Source organism: Aplysia californica, unplaced genomic scaffold, assembly GCF_000002075.1.
Source record: "Aplysia californica isolate F4 #8 unplaced genomic scaffold, AplCal3.0 scaffold00050, whole genome shotgun sequence".
Classification (NCBI taxonomy): domain Eukaryota; kingdom Metazoa; phylum Mollusca; class Gastropoda; order Aplysiida; family Aplysiidae; genus Aplysia; species Aplysia californica.
Window position 1 is genome coordinate 1,714,938 of NW_004797320.1, and position 14,466 is coordinate 1,729,403.

Below are 14,466 nucleotides of genomic sequence, written 5' to 3' on the forward strand. Positions count from 1 at the left end.
TTCAAATAGAAAATCTCGACTTCTGTACAAGATAGATGGGTATTTTTTCCCCATCAAAGGCAAAGCAAAGGAACAGGTTTTAAGATTATAGCATCAACTCCAATTGCCCCCCAAAACTGACGAGCGCCCGGTTCCACCGTGTCGCGACACAATTATTTAGGTAGCGCTACCTGGAGATAACATGTTCGTGGGTGGTTGGCAAGTGCTCTGGTGTGGTTTGCTTCTTCTTTCCTATCAAACATCTATCGTCTTTATCTTCCCTTCTTATTTTTTACGTTTGTTACTCTCTTGTAACACCCCTAATCTTCTGGCGCTCATATGACCTTATGCAGTTGTGAGCGCCGTAAAACGTCTACTAAAACTAAAAAAGAAAACACGTTCTTTGTGAGGGGAAAATACATACACACAAGTGACAGGAAAAAGGTGTACATGATGTGCTTTCTCACGCAATAATTGCGGAAAATTAAATGTCGACCCTCTGCCTCTAACCTAAAAAATATGTCAACCACTCCTTCACTGCTGTGTATACGTATATAATCATATCACATGTGATCTCCCTAATTGGTGCACTGACATTTTTTGGCCGTTGGGTTAGAGAGGATATTTTTGAAGGTGTGTTGGGAACTTGCTTAGGTTCTGATTTTCAACAAAAGATAGAAATACTGTGGCTTTATCTCTTTTAAATAAATAGTTTATTTTCTTTCCGCTCATATGACGTTGTGCAGTTGGGAGCGCCGTAAAAACACTACTAAACTAAAATTAAACTGAACAACCGTTAACCCTATCCGTACGTCGTGTTTTACTATCGTATCCATGCGACATGGAGAACTCTGTGCCACCACTTTCAAAAGAGGAAATTTACTCGTTAATCCGATCCGTACGCTTTGCATAGCAGTCTGTCAAAATGATTTTTTGAGAAATACTGAAAGTTTCAAAGAGATCTTCGTACTAGAAGTATTCTAAAATGTGAAGAATACAACCCTGGGGGTACAAAATGACCCCTGGGCGTACGGATAAGGTTAAATGAATAGTTTATTTTTTGTTTCCACAAACGTTAATGGAAACGCTTCAGCATTGAAGGTGTTAAAGTGTCTTTTGTGAATGACGTCACGGGTACCTACACACGAATCACAGAGAGAGGAGGCCCTGGGTGTATGTGCTAGGTTGAGTGAGCTTCAACTTCCAGTGGAGGACTTAACTTTTCTTTCACCCAGTAGTTACTGGAAGGAAACTGCAGAGCATCATAAATGGATGTCTAAGAAAGATAGTGGGGATCACGTGGCACGATCGAGTCACAAATGCTCAACTGTGGGAAAGAACAAGCCAAAGGCCGGTAAATGAAGACATACAGGTGAAGAAATGGAAATGGATTGGGCACACCCTGACGAGACCCCCGACTGGCATCCTCAGACAGGCTTTGACGTGGAACCCACAGGGAAAACGTAAAAAGGAAGACCAAAAATGACTTGGAGACAAGTGGTACAAGCAAACATGGAAAAGGCGGGGACATCGTGGAAACAGTTAGAAAAGGATGCACAGGACAGGCTTAGCTGGAGAAATGTTGTTGATGGCCTATGCTCCACTGGTAGTTAAAAAGGGCGAGAGTGAGAGAGAGAGAGAGAGAGAGAGAGAGAGAGAGAGAGAGAGAGAGAGAGAGAGAGAGAGAGAGAAGGCGTTTTGGTGGGCGGTCACTTGGGTGAGTCCTTGAACAAGACACAATAACCCTTACTAAAAAAAATAATTTTTTAAATAAAAAAATACATGGCGCTGCAAAGAGGAAACCAGCAGCAACATGTTTGTGAAGTAGTCTGCAGTGATCTAGATCTAGTCTTGCTTATTATTTGTCATTCTATGTATGTATATTTGGGAGCAGAGGCAATTAATTAACTTAAGCTTAGCTTAAGGGAAGCAGCCTCTAGCAAAAGAAAGGAGAGTTTAGTATGTAAGGAGTACTTTCCCTTTAAACGAGCTCAACGGCTGAGGGTATTGGAGAGGGAAAGAGACAAACTATAACCACTATCACGTTTTGAATTATCCAGTGGCAGTCCCAAGCCTGTATAAAAGGTCAGGAAGTATGTAACTTTTTGTGTGTGTTTTTTTAGTATGTGTTTTACGGCGCTCGCAACTGCTTAAGGTCATATGAGCGTGCGGGACACATTAAACTTTTCAGTAGGTAGGAAATTTTGAATTTTGCCTGGGTGGCGATCGAAGCCTACTCTAATCGATTCTAGACCACCAAGGGATCTTTAACGTGTGCAACTTGCACACAGGCCCTCCAAGATTTTTCGCCCTAGTCCGAGAAGGCTAGGTGTAGATCTTTTCTACAACAAGATCAGGGGTGTGGCTGAAAGACAGCAGTAAGAAGGAGCCAGGGAGTAGCAGTAGAAAGGTTGCACAAGGGGGCTATCCCGAAAAGTGCTGTTTTGAGAAAATCGAATGAAAAGTTTTTGCCCCTTATTCAGTTTCTTTAAAAGACGAGGAGAGCTTTCTTAATAACAAAACAAATATACACACCAATGAAAGCAAACTTTTGGAGGAGGTCAAGATTTCTGGAAACCCCCGAAATCTAGGTTAGCCCGCTTGTCCTTAAAAGCGACCATTTATGAGTATTGGGGACTTCATAAAATTAGACACTACATCTTTATCTTTTCTGGTCTGTGATCTTCACACATGTGTCTTATACAATGTTGCAACAAAATTCCATCCACTACTCATGTACAACTGAAAAGAAGGTGGAAAAGAAATCACTTCTGGAGATGGCTGTTCTTTTCACCCACATTGAGCCAGTGACCTTTTTTGTAGGGCTGGGGAGAGGTTACTGAATTTACTTTACTTTTACTTTACTTTTTCATCCTCTGTTGCCGTTAAGCGTCGAGGGGAGACGCTGTTTTCTATGGTAGGCCAGCTCCGCAGCTCTTTCAGTTGTGATGTTATGTTTTCTTATGGTTTCCTTGACACCCTCGATCCACCTTTTGCGTGGCCTTCCTCTTCCTTTATAGCCTGAGTGCTTGGTGTTGTAGGCTCTCGAGGCTGGCTGGTCAGGTGACATGCGTAACAGGTGGCCAAACCATTTTATCCTCTGTCTTTCTATGTTACTGAATAAACCACAAAAATTCAATTTGTTCTTTGTTGCTCACGAGAAAGTGGGGCATCTGCTTTATTATCCCAGTGAAGGTCAATCATAAAAAAGAATCTGTACTTTATAAATGTAACCAAATTGAAATACATCAGCACATAACTTCTTCTATACAGGAATGTTTACAAACATAAACGTACCATTTACAAATGAAATCATCGAATACATGCAATAAAAAAAGTAATAAACTTTTTCATAAACTCATCAAGTGAAAAACACAAAACATTTTAAAAAATGACAATTATCATAAGGGTGACATGATCTCCAACTGCTGTTGCTATGTAGTATGCTGGTGGGCATCAATTCAACAAATAAGGAAATGGATCAGGGAGGTTGAAGGTGGGAGATCTGACATGAAAGACGAAGCGCACACAAAAAACACAGGGAGTGAAAGGTGATGCACATTGTTTGTTTTTTTCGACATGAGTGGCATCATACTGAGCTGGCTAGTCACACCTGGCGTAACTGTCAATGGAGACTACTACAGGTTCGTCCTCAAAGACAAGCTGAGACCTGCGATCCAGAAAAAAAAGATCCGCTTTGCTTGAAGAAGGCGTCATCCTGCATCACGGCAACGCGCCTGTTCACAAGTCCAGAGTTGTGAACGAGCTTCTTAAGGGCTTCTCATGGGAATTATTGGAACACCCGCCCTATTTGTCCGATCTGGGACTTGGAAAAACAATCACTGACAACTGTCTTTGACCGCTGGGTACATCAAAAGGAGAAATGTCTTGAATTTGATGGTTCCTTCGTTGAATATGTATTTAAATAAGCTTTCTGTTGATACCAAATACAAGGTGATTTATAGTTATATGTGAGGACAGCATGACAGGGAAACTTTATTCAGAGACAGACCTCGTAGCAGTCAACTCTAGGGAGCTCAGTTCAGGCGCACGAGTTCTGTAATGTTCAGGACACCAGGACTCAGGAGGTAAAAAAAACACATCCGCACATATTTGTGGTGTTTGTTCATTTGTTGTCTTCTTTGTACAGAATGTATGAATACTTACTAAATGAAATACAAAGACACAAAAACAATAATTGAAACGTATAGGCCTGTTTTTTCTTTCCTTTTTTTTCCAAGGGAAGTGGACATCAGTATGAATAGACAGCAAGGAGTAGGCACAGTATTCGCCACATTCTGTCAGTCTAAAAGGAACAGACTAAACATTTCCCTGTCCAGCTCTTCAAATGTGGTAAGCCAAAAATTGAAGTTTCTTAATCAATGGTGTTGGTTGCAGGAGTTTAAAAAATATTTTGTCAAAATTCAAAATCCACAAATGTTGAAAAAAAAAAAAAGCAACGGCAAGAAAAGATATAAAGTAAAAGTACATTTGTTACAAGGATAAAAGTTTTTCCTCTCTCCAGAAATTTTGGAGAGAGCAACGGAGCATCAATGGACATGTCCGGAGTGCAGGGATGTTGCTTCCCGAAACAATGAAACAATGAACAATGAAAACTTTCCCTCTCTGGACTAAGGACAATTGAACGGCTTGTTGGCGAATTAATTTTAACACTGTACAGCAACAATGAGAGGTGGCTAACTTTCATACACCCATCAACGGAGTCTGCATGATGTCATCGTTGAAGGAGAGCTCCTGCGTCCACTCGTACAGTTTGTTGGCTTCTTTGTCCCAGTCCTCGTCGCCCATCTCCCCAACTTCCTCCTCCTCAAACATCTCCGTCTCGTCACCGCCGAGCTTGGCGAAGTAGTCCTCCATGTCCCCCGCCTCCGACATGAACTCTCCCTTTTCCTCATCTCCCTGAAAAAAACAGGGAAAAAATCTCCCCATCAGCTTGATCATCATCATCATCATCATCATCAATGCCTTTCACCCCTGGCAGGGTATAGGCCACATACAAGCTCCTTCCATTTATCTCTGTATCAGCTTGATGCTATACACAAAAATTACCAATGAATTAAAAAAAATAATTTTATAGTAGAGGGTTTTACGGCGCTCGCAACTGCATAAGGTCATATGAGCGCCAATATCAATGAATGACAATGACACAAAAATTGTGCCTTTTACTTGTAGGGAACCTAACTAACTTTCACTAAAAGCAAAAACTATTTCTTTTAAAGGAAGACAAAGAGTAAAACAATTGGGTTATCTCAACTCTACTTGATACGTCAAAAGCTGCCATAACAGGGCTAAGTTGAATACAAGCTTTCGTTACTGATATTTTGGGGCAGTATTTATCACAAAAAAGCATTGGGTGAGGATGATTAAGGTTATAGAGAGGGTGGTTGGCGCGTGTTCTGGTGTGGTTTGATCCTTCTTTCTTACCGAATACCTACTGTCCTTATCTCTTCTCCTTCTTTTTTATTTTTTGTTACTCTCTTGTAACACCTTTAATATTCGGCACCTAAATGACCTTATTGTTTTGCAAGTGCTGTAAAACACTAAGACCAAAAATAAGGTTAAAGAAAACACTTACCAGTTCCCGACTGTAAACCTTGCGCATCTTGAGGGCTCTCTGCTTGGCCTGTTTGGACCTCCGGCTCGACATCTGACTGTGGCTCACTGCTCCGGACAACTTGGACTTGGATGGCGTTGGGAACGGACCAAATGGGTACACCGGGGTTCTGAGAAACAGAATTTAATGCACATGTTATATATTCTTAATAAAAATATTAGGTGAGGGTCGAAGGTGAGTGAGTGGGGGGGGGGGTGTGAGGCAGCGTGGCGAAATCAGGGGCTCGTCAAAATAATCGAAGTGAAGAAACTTGCATTTTTCCAAAGGTATCAAAGAACACACTTCTGTGCGGATTTTACTGAAAAACCAAGATTAAAGGCACATAAAATGTAAATTTTCAGTTTCCACGGACTCTCCAGCTTAGCAAATAACTCATCTTTTGCAGCCATTTTCTCACATATTTTACCTCTGAAACCAGGTGACCCCCACCTCCTTCATTCGCAAATATCTCAACGTCTATTCAAGATAAATGGACACTTTTTTCATCCAAAGCAAGACAAATGAACAGCGACGTTCACTATTATCATTATAATCATCGCACGCAACCCTCCTTACTGGTGGCAGCTTAGTGCGTATGATACTAATGCAATATGTGAAGTGTGCTGACAAAATGAGTTACTTCTCAGATTCAAGCCTTATGGAAATAGAAACACCACGCTTAAAAGTGAAGTTTTACAATTTATAAGTATTAAATAATAAGAGGCATGTTACACATAAAAATACAACATCAATAGAAGCACTATTAATTTGACATCGTTGTTGATTTTTTGCCAATATCTCCGTTTGTGGATTGCGAGAAGTAGCTCATTTTGTCAGCACGCCACACATATGTTCTCAATAAGACTCTGGTAACAATCCTGAACCCATCCCCCAAAGGATGAATCTCGGATTGTCTTCTTGGAGAAAAAGAATTGTAAAGTATAAAAAGTTACAATGTGCAGTCTACCATCTACAAAACTAACCTTACCATAACCTTGAGTTTACTATAGCTAAATTATCTAACTCATCACATTTATGGATACCTTGCGGGCTTTGGAGCTGGGGGAAACTGAGCACTTATGGACCTGTCCGGTGTGCAATGATCCAACGTTGTTGCTCAGGACTGGTAATACAGGTAACGCATCACATGCACAATGTTTTACCTACCAGATGGTGTCATTTTGACAAGTTAGGGCGAAGGTTATGTCAGGCCCTTTCTGTGAACTTTATTTTTATCTGCCGTATTTTTCATCCTGAGAAAGTGACAAAAAAAAGAGCCTGCCTGCAGTAGTATGATTTGGGTTTGCATTTTTCTTTACTAAGGCACCAGACAGTCGACGAGGATAAATTGTCTGAAAGAACACTGTAGATAGTTCCCTTTGGAGTGAGTTCTGAGAAATTGAAGCGTGGTTTTCCAAAACTCCGTAAGTCAAGTTTGACAAGCGTCTGATTTCACCACGATGCCTCACACGTTTATAATATAAACATGACCCATTTATGTATTATTATGCGTACATGAGTATATAATGATTTAGATTTTAATAATACTAGAGTCTGGGATACGGACCTTTCAGCTGTGAGCAGAGCATATGGCTGTTTCAGACATGTATGTGTGTCGAGGCATCGTGGTGAAACCAGGCGCTTGTCAAAATTAACTCAGTGAGTTTTGGAAAACTGCTCTCCATTTGTTTTTACCTCATTTTTGAAATAGCTTTGATGTGTCGGACTTGCACTTCCTGGGTCACCGGTCTGGACAACAGGATAGGAATTTCTTCCTTCAGACGAGGCGTCAGTCTGTTGTTGTAGGCAAAATCCACGACATCGAAGAAGATTGTGTGCCGAGGTAGCACTGAAAAAGAAACACAAATATAATTATAATATGTAAGGCAGCGTGGTGGAATCAGGCACTCGTCAAAATAATGAAATCGAAGAAAGCGGCATTTTTCGGCCAGTTTGGCAATTTCTCTTTAATTTTTGTATTTTGGCTGAACACTTTATACGTCTAATTAAAAACATATTTCGGTGTGGATTTTACAGAAAAACGTTTATTAAAGGCACAAATATTGCAAATTTTCTGTTTCCAAGGACTCTCAATCTGTTTGAAGTTGCCAAACTTTGGCGGCCATTTTCTCGCTAATTGTACCTCTGAAACCAGTCGATCTTCACCTCCTTCAATTGCAAATATCTCAACTTCTATTCAAGACAGATGGATATTTCTTTCATCAAAAGCAAGACGATTGTAAAAGCTTTAAGTCGATACCAATAACTCTATATGCCCAAAAACTGACAAGTGCCTTGTTCCACTGCATCATGACTCATATAGATCTCTAGACAAGTTTAAACAGGACTGTTTGATTTTGTTGTCAGATAAAGTAAAGTCATAAACAATACTGATGAGAGAGGGAATGAGGCAGAGAACGGAGAGACAGGAAAAAGGAAGAACAAATGGAAGAGAAAAGAACAGGTTTACAGACAGGAAATGATTGCAAAGAAAGGAACCTTCCAGTACAGGTGAAAAGAGAAATTTGTGCTACCACTTTGATCTCTGGAAGTATATTTATTAAACTTTAGGTCTTAAAATATGTTTGTGAGGAATTGGAAGAAGTAAGTTACTCAGCAAGGAGATAAACTGTACTTGAGATACACACAAATTTTGATAAAGAAAATGCCACAACCTAAAAATTTCCCTTACCCACACCATCACCTATAATGATATAAGTGCGGGGTAGAAAATGTGGCTTGTTCATGAAATTACTTGAATATCAAAAAGGTCTACTAGTGACTGTCTTTGATTGATAATTTTTTTGGAGGACAGAGAAGAGCAAGTAGGCCTACTCAGATAATAATCATACATGCAATCTGGTCTTTTGTGTTGTCGTATTTTAAAATGTTGAGAATATATTTCTTGAGCCGTTAAAAGGTGAGACTTCTGTTTAGACTACCTACAAAAACGCCTCAGAAAAAACATAAGCTCAGGCAAAGTTTAGTATGTGGTAGGTACTGTACATGGATCAATGATCTCAAAAGGATGGGTGAGACATTTCACATTGCTAAGTCAATATCTGTTCAACTTTCTGTGAGTACTTGTCCTTTACCAAGACAGACCAGGAAAAACAACTCACCATCCAATGTGAGTTTCCTCCAGTAGTTCTCTTTTCCTCCTTGATAAGCCGGGCTTTCATCCAGATTGGATAAATACTGTAAAGAAATACTTCAGTACATTATTTATATGGAGAAATAAAAGTACAATTGAAAAAAAATTTTTTTATTGAGAGGTTCATCTCTTAAAGGATGCACAGGACAGGCTTCCCAGGAGAAATGTTGCTGATGGCCTATGCTCCATGGGGAGTTCAAAAGAGCAAGAGAGAGAAGAGGTTCATCTCTTGTAGCTGTACAAGAAGATACATAGAAATTTTCAGAATCGACAAAGCTGTTGATACTTGAAAAAGACATCGGGAGAGCTAATTGTAATATTTTCCCTGAATCTGTCACTTGCATCTAAGAAAGGGTTTGAGACATCAGGACTTTGGCACACAGCAGCTTGAAATATCAGGGAATGTCTGTCTGGAAAGGGGATATCCATTACTTGCGTGTTTACCCAGTTAGATAAAAGAACATCCGAACTAGTTTCACTAAACCCTGAAAAAACATCAACATCTAATGTTAAAAACTGAATCACTTACAATACATACCAATTTAGGAACTATAATTCTTCCATTGCTATTCCTAGAAGAAAGAAAAAGGAAGGAAGTGAGTAATAACAAATTCTGAAAGGGTAAAAGAATTTCAGAGGTGGAGAAATTCTGTTCTTGGAATCACTTGCCTGCATATAGTCTTTTAGAGTTGTCACGTCTATTTCGTCAGTGACTGGGCATTGCCGCTGTCTGATGGTGTCTTGAAGTATCTGATCATAAAATATTCTGTTGCCCATTTGTCGTAGCGAGTCTTCGGCAGCCTGTAGGGTGATAAGATATATATGTATATATATATAAATAAAGACTAATATAAGACTATATATATATATAAAGACTAATATAAGAATAGGCCAGTTCTCTACATTATGTGAAAATCCATCCTGGGGGTTGGAAATTTTACCCCAAGGGTGAATAGATAAAATTATTTGACTTTTGAAAGAAACTAGAACATTGCAATAAACTGAAACAAAACTACCTTACAACAGACCACAGAGTAGGCCTATAGTAACTCAGCTGTCTTCTATAGACTTTCTACTCTGAGAATCCTGAAAACCAACACAAGGCTACAAAATAAATACACACCTCAGTTGCAGGCTTTATGGTCTTTCTCCCACTCATGTATTTCACCTTCTGGCCATTTGAGTTGATGAATATTTTGAAAAATATCATTGGAGGAAACTCTGCACCCCCAAATCTGAAGAAGAAGGATAAAAATAAAATATTATGCTTCACAACCAGCAGATGATGGAGACAATCAGCCTGCCCACACTGAAATGGAGCCACATAAAGAGGGGTGAGGAAGCATGGAGCACCCCGTATTCCTAAGACCCCAGTTCTACATTCAAGTAATTCAAGTAATTATGCTTCACGATGTGACTGTGCAGCAACAATAACCCCTTCAGCATGTGTAAGGAAATCCTTTTATACCTTTAAGTTCTTCAATTAAATTCTTGAGATACAATTAAAGAGCATTACAGAGTTACTATTCCAGTAGAATTCACATTTATGAATAAGTGCACAAATAGTATTTGTAGGCTTAATGTATCAGTTTATTTCTTTTGATTATAATAATATAATAATAATAATATATAACATTTATATAGCGCATTTCCAAAAAAGTAGCTCAATGCGCTTTACATTGGAATACCCATTTTTCAAAAACCTTTCTTACTACTTCCTTTCTTCTCAAGCAATATACATTAATGCACACACACACACACACACACACACACACACACACACACACACACACACACATACACACACAGAGACTATTTTTCATCCAGACATAGGAACAGAACAAATATAATGAAAGATAACGTTAAAAGCTTATGAAGGATAGGCCTGTAGGAACAGAAAAGAGGATTCATCTACCATAATTTAGGAAGGTTTGCAGAAGTCTTCTTGTTTTTGAAAGATGCTAAACAAGATATGTGTCCCTCACAGTAAAGGCAATAATATCTGCCTGACATCTTCATTGCTATAACTTTATCTTTGAGGGATGAAAGTCGGGACTGGAGTCAAAGCTCTGCAGCCTTTCTTAGGTTATAGCTGGCTACAATTAAGTCATCAGCATAAGTTTGTACAGTGCCACAACAATGCAAAATGAATATAACTGAAATATCATGCATGACATATTTTTTACCACCCTACCTGAATCGTACTCGGACTTGTTGGCTTTTATCGCTGAGAAACTCAGCCTCTTTTGGGGACACCTTTCTTAATATTTCATATGACAAGGAATTTTCCTGTGAATAAAGAAAAAAGGCTTTCTCACATGTGATAACAAAGTGACTACTATGATATACAGTATAACACGGATAGGTCGAACACAGAAGACTTGAAATCAGGCATCCATTGAACTGTGCCTGCTGTCCCATTTTTTTTTTTTTACTTCTTCATCTTTGTAAGGCTGTCCCCATGGTTTTATGCACCCAGCATAATGGAGCAAAATTTGATCATTTTTGGTATAATTTCTGATTATTTTCCTCTATCATTCTTTTTTTAAATCTACAGAATGGCATGATTTCACATTTTTCGGTTCAGTTTGCATAATTTCAGAATTTTTCTATCATAAAACGATGGGGACAGGAAACGATGGGGACAGGTAAGATATCCCTCGACCTATGGATCCCTCAAACTACTGAGGCCAGTCCCAACGAATTCGAGCTATCCGTGTCATACTGCATGAACCTACCACTATTTATTGTCTGTCAGTTTTCCACATATTTCATCTGTATCCTCTTTTTCTGTATTATGGTTATTCTCTGCATAATTATTTTATCATTTCTATATATGTGAGGCATCGTGGTGAAATCAGGCACTCGTCAAGATAATAAAATCAAAGAAATCAGCATTTTTTGGTCTGATGGGCAATTTTTTTCTAGTTTTCTTTTTTTTGGGCTCAACACCTTTCATGTCCATTTATAAACACATTTTTGTGCGTATTTTACTGAAAAACATTGATCAAAGACACAAATAATGTAAATTTTCAGTTTTCAAGGACTCTAAGTCTAAGGCTATGGAAGTTACCAAACTTTGGCGGCTATTTTCTTGCTAATTTTACCTCTGAAGCCAAGCGACCCTGACCTCCTTCAATCGCAAATATTTCGACTTCTATTCAACATTGATGGATATTTTTGTCATCAAAAAGAAGACAAATGAACAAGCTTTAAGATGATACCAATAGAAGCATAAGCCCAAAAATTGACAAGCGCCTGATTCCACCATGTCGACGTGGTAGAATCAGGCACTCGTCAATTTTTGGGCATCTGGAGTTATTGGTATCATCTTGAAGTGGGTTCATTTGATCATTTTTAGATGAAAAAAATACACGCCTATCTCTTGAATAGAAGTCGATGTACTTGCGATTGAAGGAGATAGGGGTTGCCTGGTTTTAGAGGAAAATTAGCGAGAAAATGGCCGCCATAGTTTGGAGATTTTCAAAGCATGAGAGTCCTTGGAAACTGAAAGTTTTTCCTGCTTTGATAAATGTCTTTCAGTAAAATTCACACAGAAATAGGTTTTCACAAGGACATAGAAGGTGCTCAGCCAAAAAACAAAAATTAGAAAACAATTCCCAAACTTGGAGGCGGATATCTTCGATTTCATTTATTTTGACGTGCGCCTGATTTCACCACGATGCCTCACATGAGTTGAAAACAGGGAGAGGTCAGTCCAATTACTAAAGTTGTAATATTTTAGTCGTAGGTGTTATGAGGGTATGCAAGTCTAAATTTCCATACTTTCAACCCCTCGGAGTTGTGAAACTAGTTCCATTTTTCTTAGTGCAAAGTGAAACAGATTATATAAGGCATGCTCCAGGAACAATCTTGTGTGTCTCCTATGTACATCCTGCTCCCAGACCCCAAATTCTATTACCATTGGTACAAGATTGGATCGAGAATGAACTGTATTAGCATTTTTCCAAAAGACACAACTCTGGACGACAGTGCAGCAACTTGAACTCGCAACTTATTTTGAGTACAGAGGCCAACAATGTCCCTTTAACTAATTGATAAGTAATATCTGAACATCAAAACTAATTTCTTATGCACTTACTCAATAACCATCAAGAAGCAAAATCTGATATTGTACTTGGCTTTTCCAGGACATTCCCACATTCACCTCCATTCTAAAATATAGAAGGTCACAACTTCGACTTTTAATGCACTAGCCAAACTTACAGCAGCACAAACTGAATGCTTAAGCAGCCTGAACATTTGCTTGTCTCTATATCCAATCCAAGCTTTTTCAATCATCAAGGCAGCTGTTTGGTGAACGAGTCTGCAAAATTTGAAGAAGTAAATTAGATTCAGAGAGCTAAAATTTTAGCTTGCACGCAGAGCAGAAAGAAAATATTGTTTTATTGAATCTGGGAAAAAGTAGGAAAGAATTGTACATTTAATGGACTTCATATATATATAGATTCTAGATGAATAAATAAGTAGGGATACGATCTCCTCTTTTGTTTTTTTAATTCTCAGTCTCAGCACAAAGATTATGCAAGCATGATACAACATTCAACTCATACAATTTTCTTCAGCTTTATGTGTTCTCTTAGTTCCCACAAAGGCTCATGCCTCACACACACACAAAAAAAGGGTTCAAATCATTGGACAGAAACGAAATAGAGGAAGAACTAGTATCTTTGTTATAAATGCCTCCTGAACAATTAATGTGACCTACAGTGCTAATAAAATTCTGGCGTTTTTTTCGGTACTTTCCACCCCGCAATTCTTATTCGCCGGTTTTGGACCCAAGAGTAGCCAGGGGGGTTTCTGGGGGCCCCCCTTACCTAATAAAAATATGGTAGGGAGTTTCAGAGGGGCATCATGGCCCCCTGAATTTTATCATAATTTGATGTTTTACAGTTGTTAGGTTTAATATCTTATCTCGCCGCGCATCAAAAATATAGCCTATATCTAGATCTAGGCTCAAATAAGTGGGCATGGGAACTATCCGAAAAATGCACCAAAATTCTTACTCTTTTTCGTTTATTGTTCCATGATGCAAACTGTGAGATTCCGCCTCAGACAAAGTGTTCTTTGATATGTATGACGTTCTCGGTCCATGAGTGCCACATTCTGAGCCTGGAAAGTCAACAGACTGTGGTACCGATATTCTGCTCTCTGGCGTATGGGTTCCTTGACTCCTCGGTCCGACCTGACCTGGAACAATTTCTGATGGTATTTTTACATTGATAGAAGTCCGACTGGGAGATCGAAGTTCATTCTCTCGACTTCCTGTTCCACTCATCGTGTGGTATAATATTAGACCGTAGAGTTCTGATCAATATTTATAAGTCGCTCAAAGAACTAGAGCAAACCTACTTTCAAACTGAAAGATAATCTAACAAATGACTGCCATCTTGTATCCACTGAAAACAAAACAATATGCCAGGTAACCCAACGAGAGACTTCAAGGACTGTAATAATTAAATTTGTATAAAACACAACCCAAGCAGTGAATAATTCAAGTTTACATTACTTCCAAACAATATTTAATCAGTAAAAATATAATTATTTTTACTTCCTATCAATCATAGAGGTAGCAAAAGGTAACTTGATACGTTTTGTTTTATTTTTGTGAAAGCTCTACTGGCATATATAACTAATTCTTCAAATTTCGATTCTTCCTAAGTAAACGATTTAAAAAGTCTTGCCTTTGAACATGATG

At 38.8% G+C, this 14,466-nt stretch overlaps 1 protein-coding gene across 1 annotated transcript; it reads right to left on the reverse strand.

The window, feature by feature from the left end:
- Positions 1–3,118: 3,118 nt before the first annotated feature.
- On the reverse strand, positions 3,119–14,319 carry LOC101861189 (putative uncharacterized protein CXorf58). Its single transcript, XM_005092670.3, has 9 exons — positions 13,775–14,319; positions 12,975–13,074; positions 10,942–11,036; positions 9,871–9,982; positions 9,417–9,548; positions 8,716–8,791; positions 7,289–7,442; positions 5,576–5,723; positions 3,119–4,899 (listed from the first exon to the last, which is right to left on the reverse strand). Exons 1-9 carry the CDS (start codon positions 14,044–14,046, stop codon positions 4,684–4,686), a joined length of 1,305 nt encoding a protein of 434 aa, XP_005092727.1. The 5' UTR covers positions 14,047–14,319; the 3' UTR covers positions 3,119–4,683.
- Between the last annotated feature and the right edge of the window lie 147 nt (positions 14,320–14,466).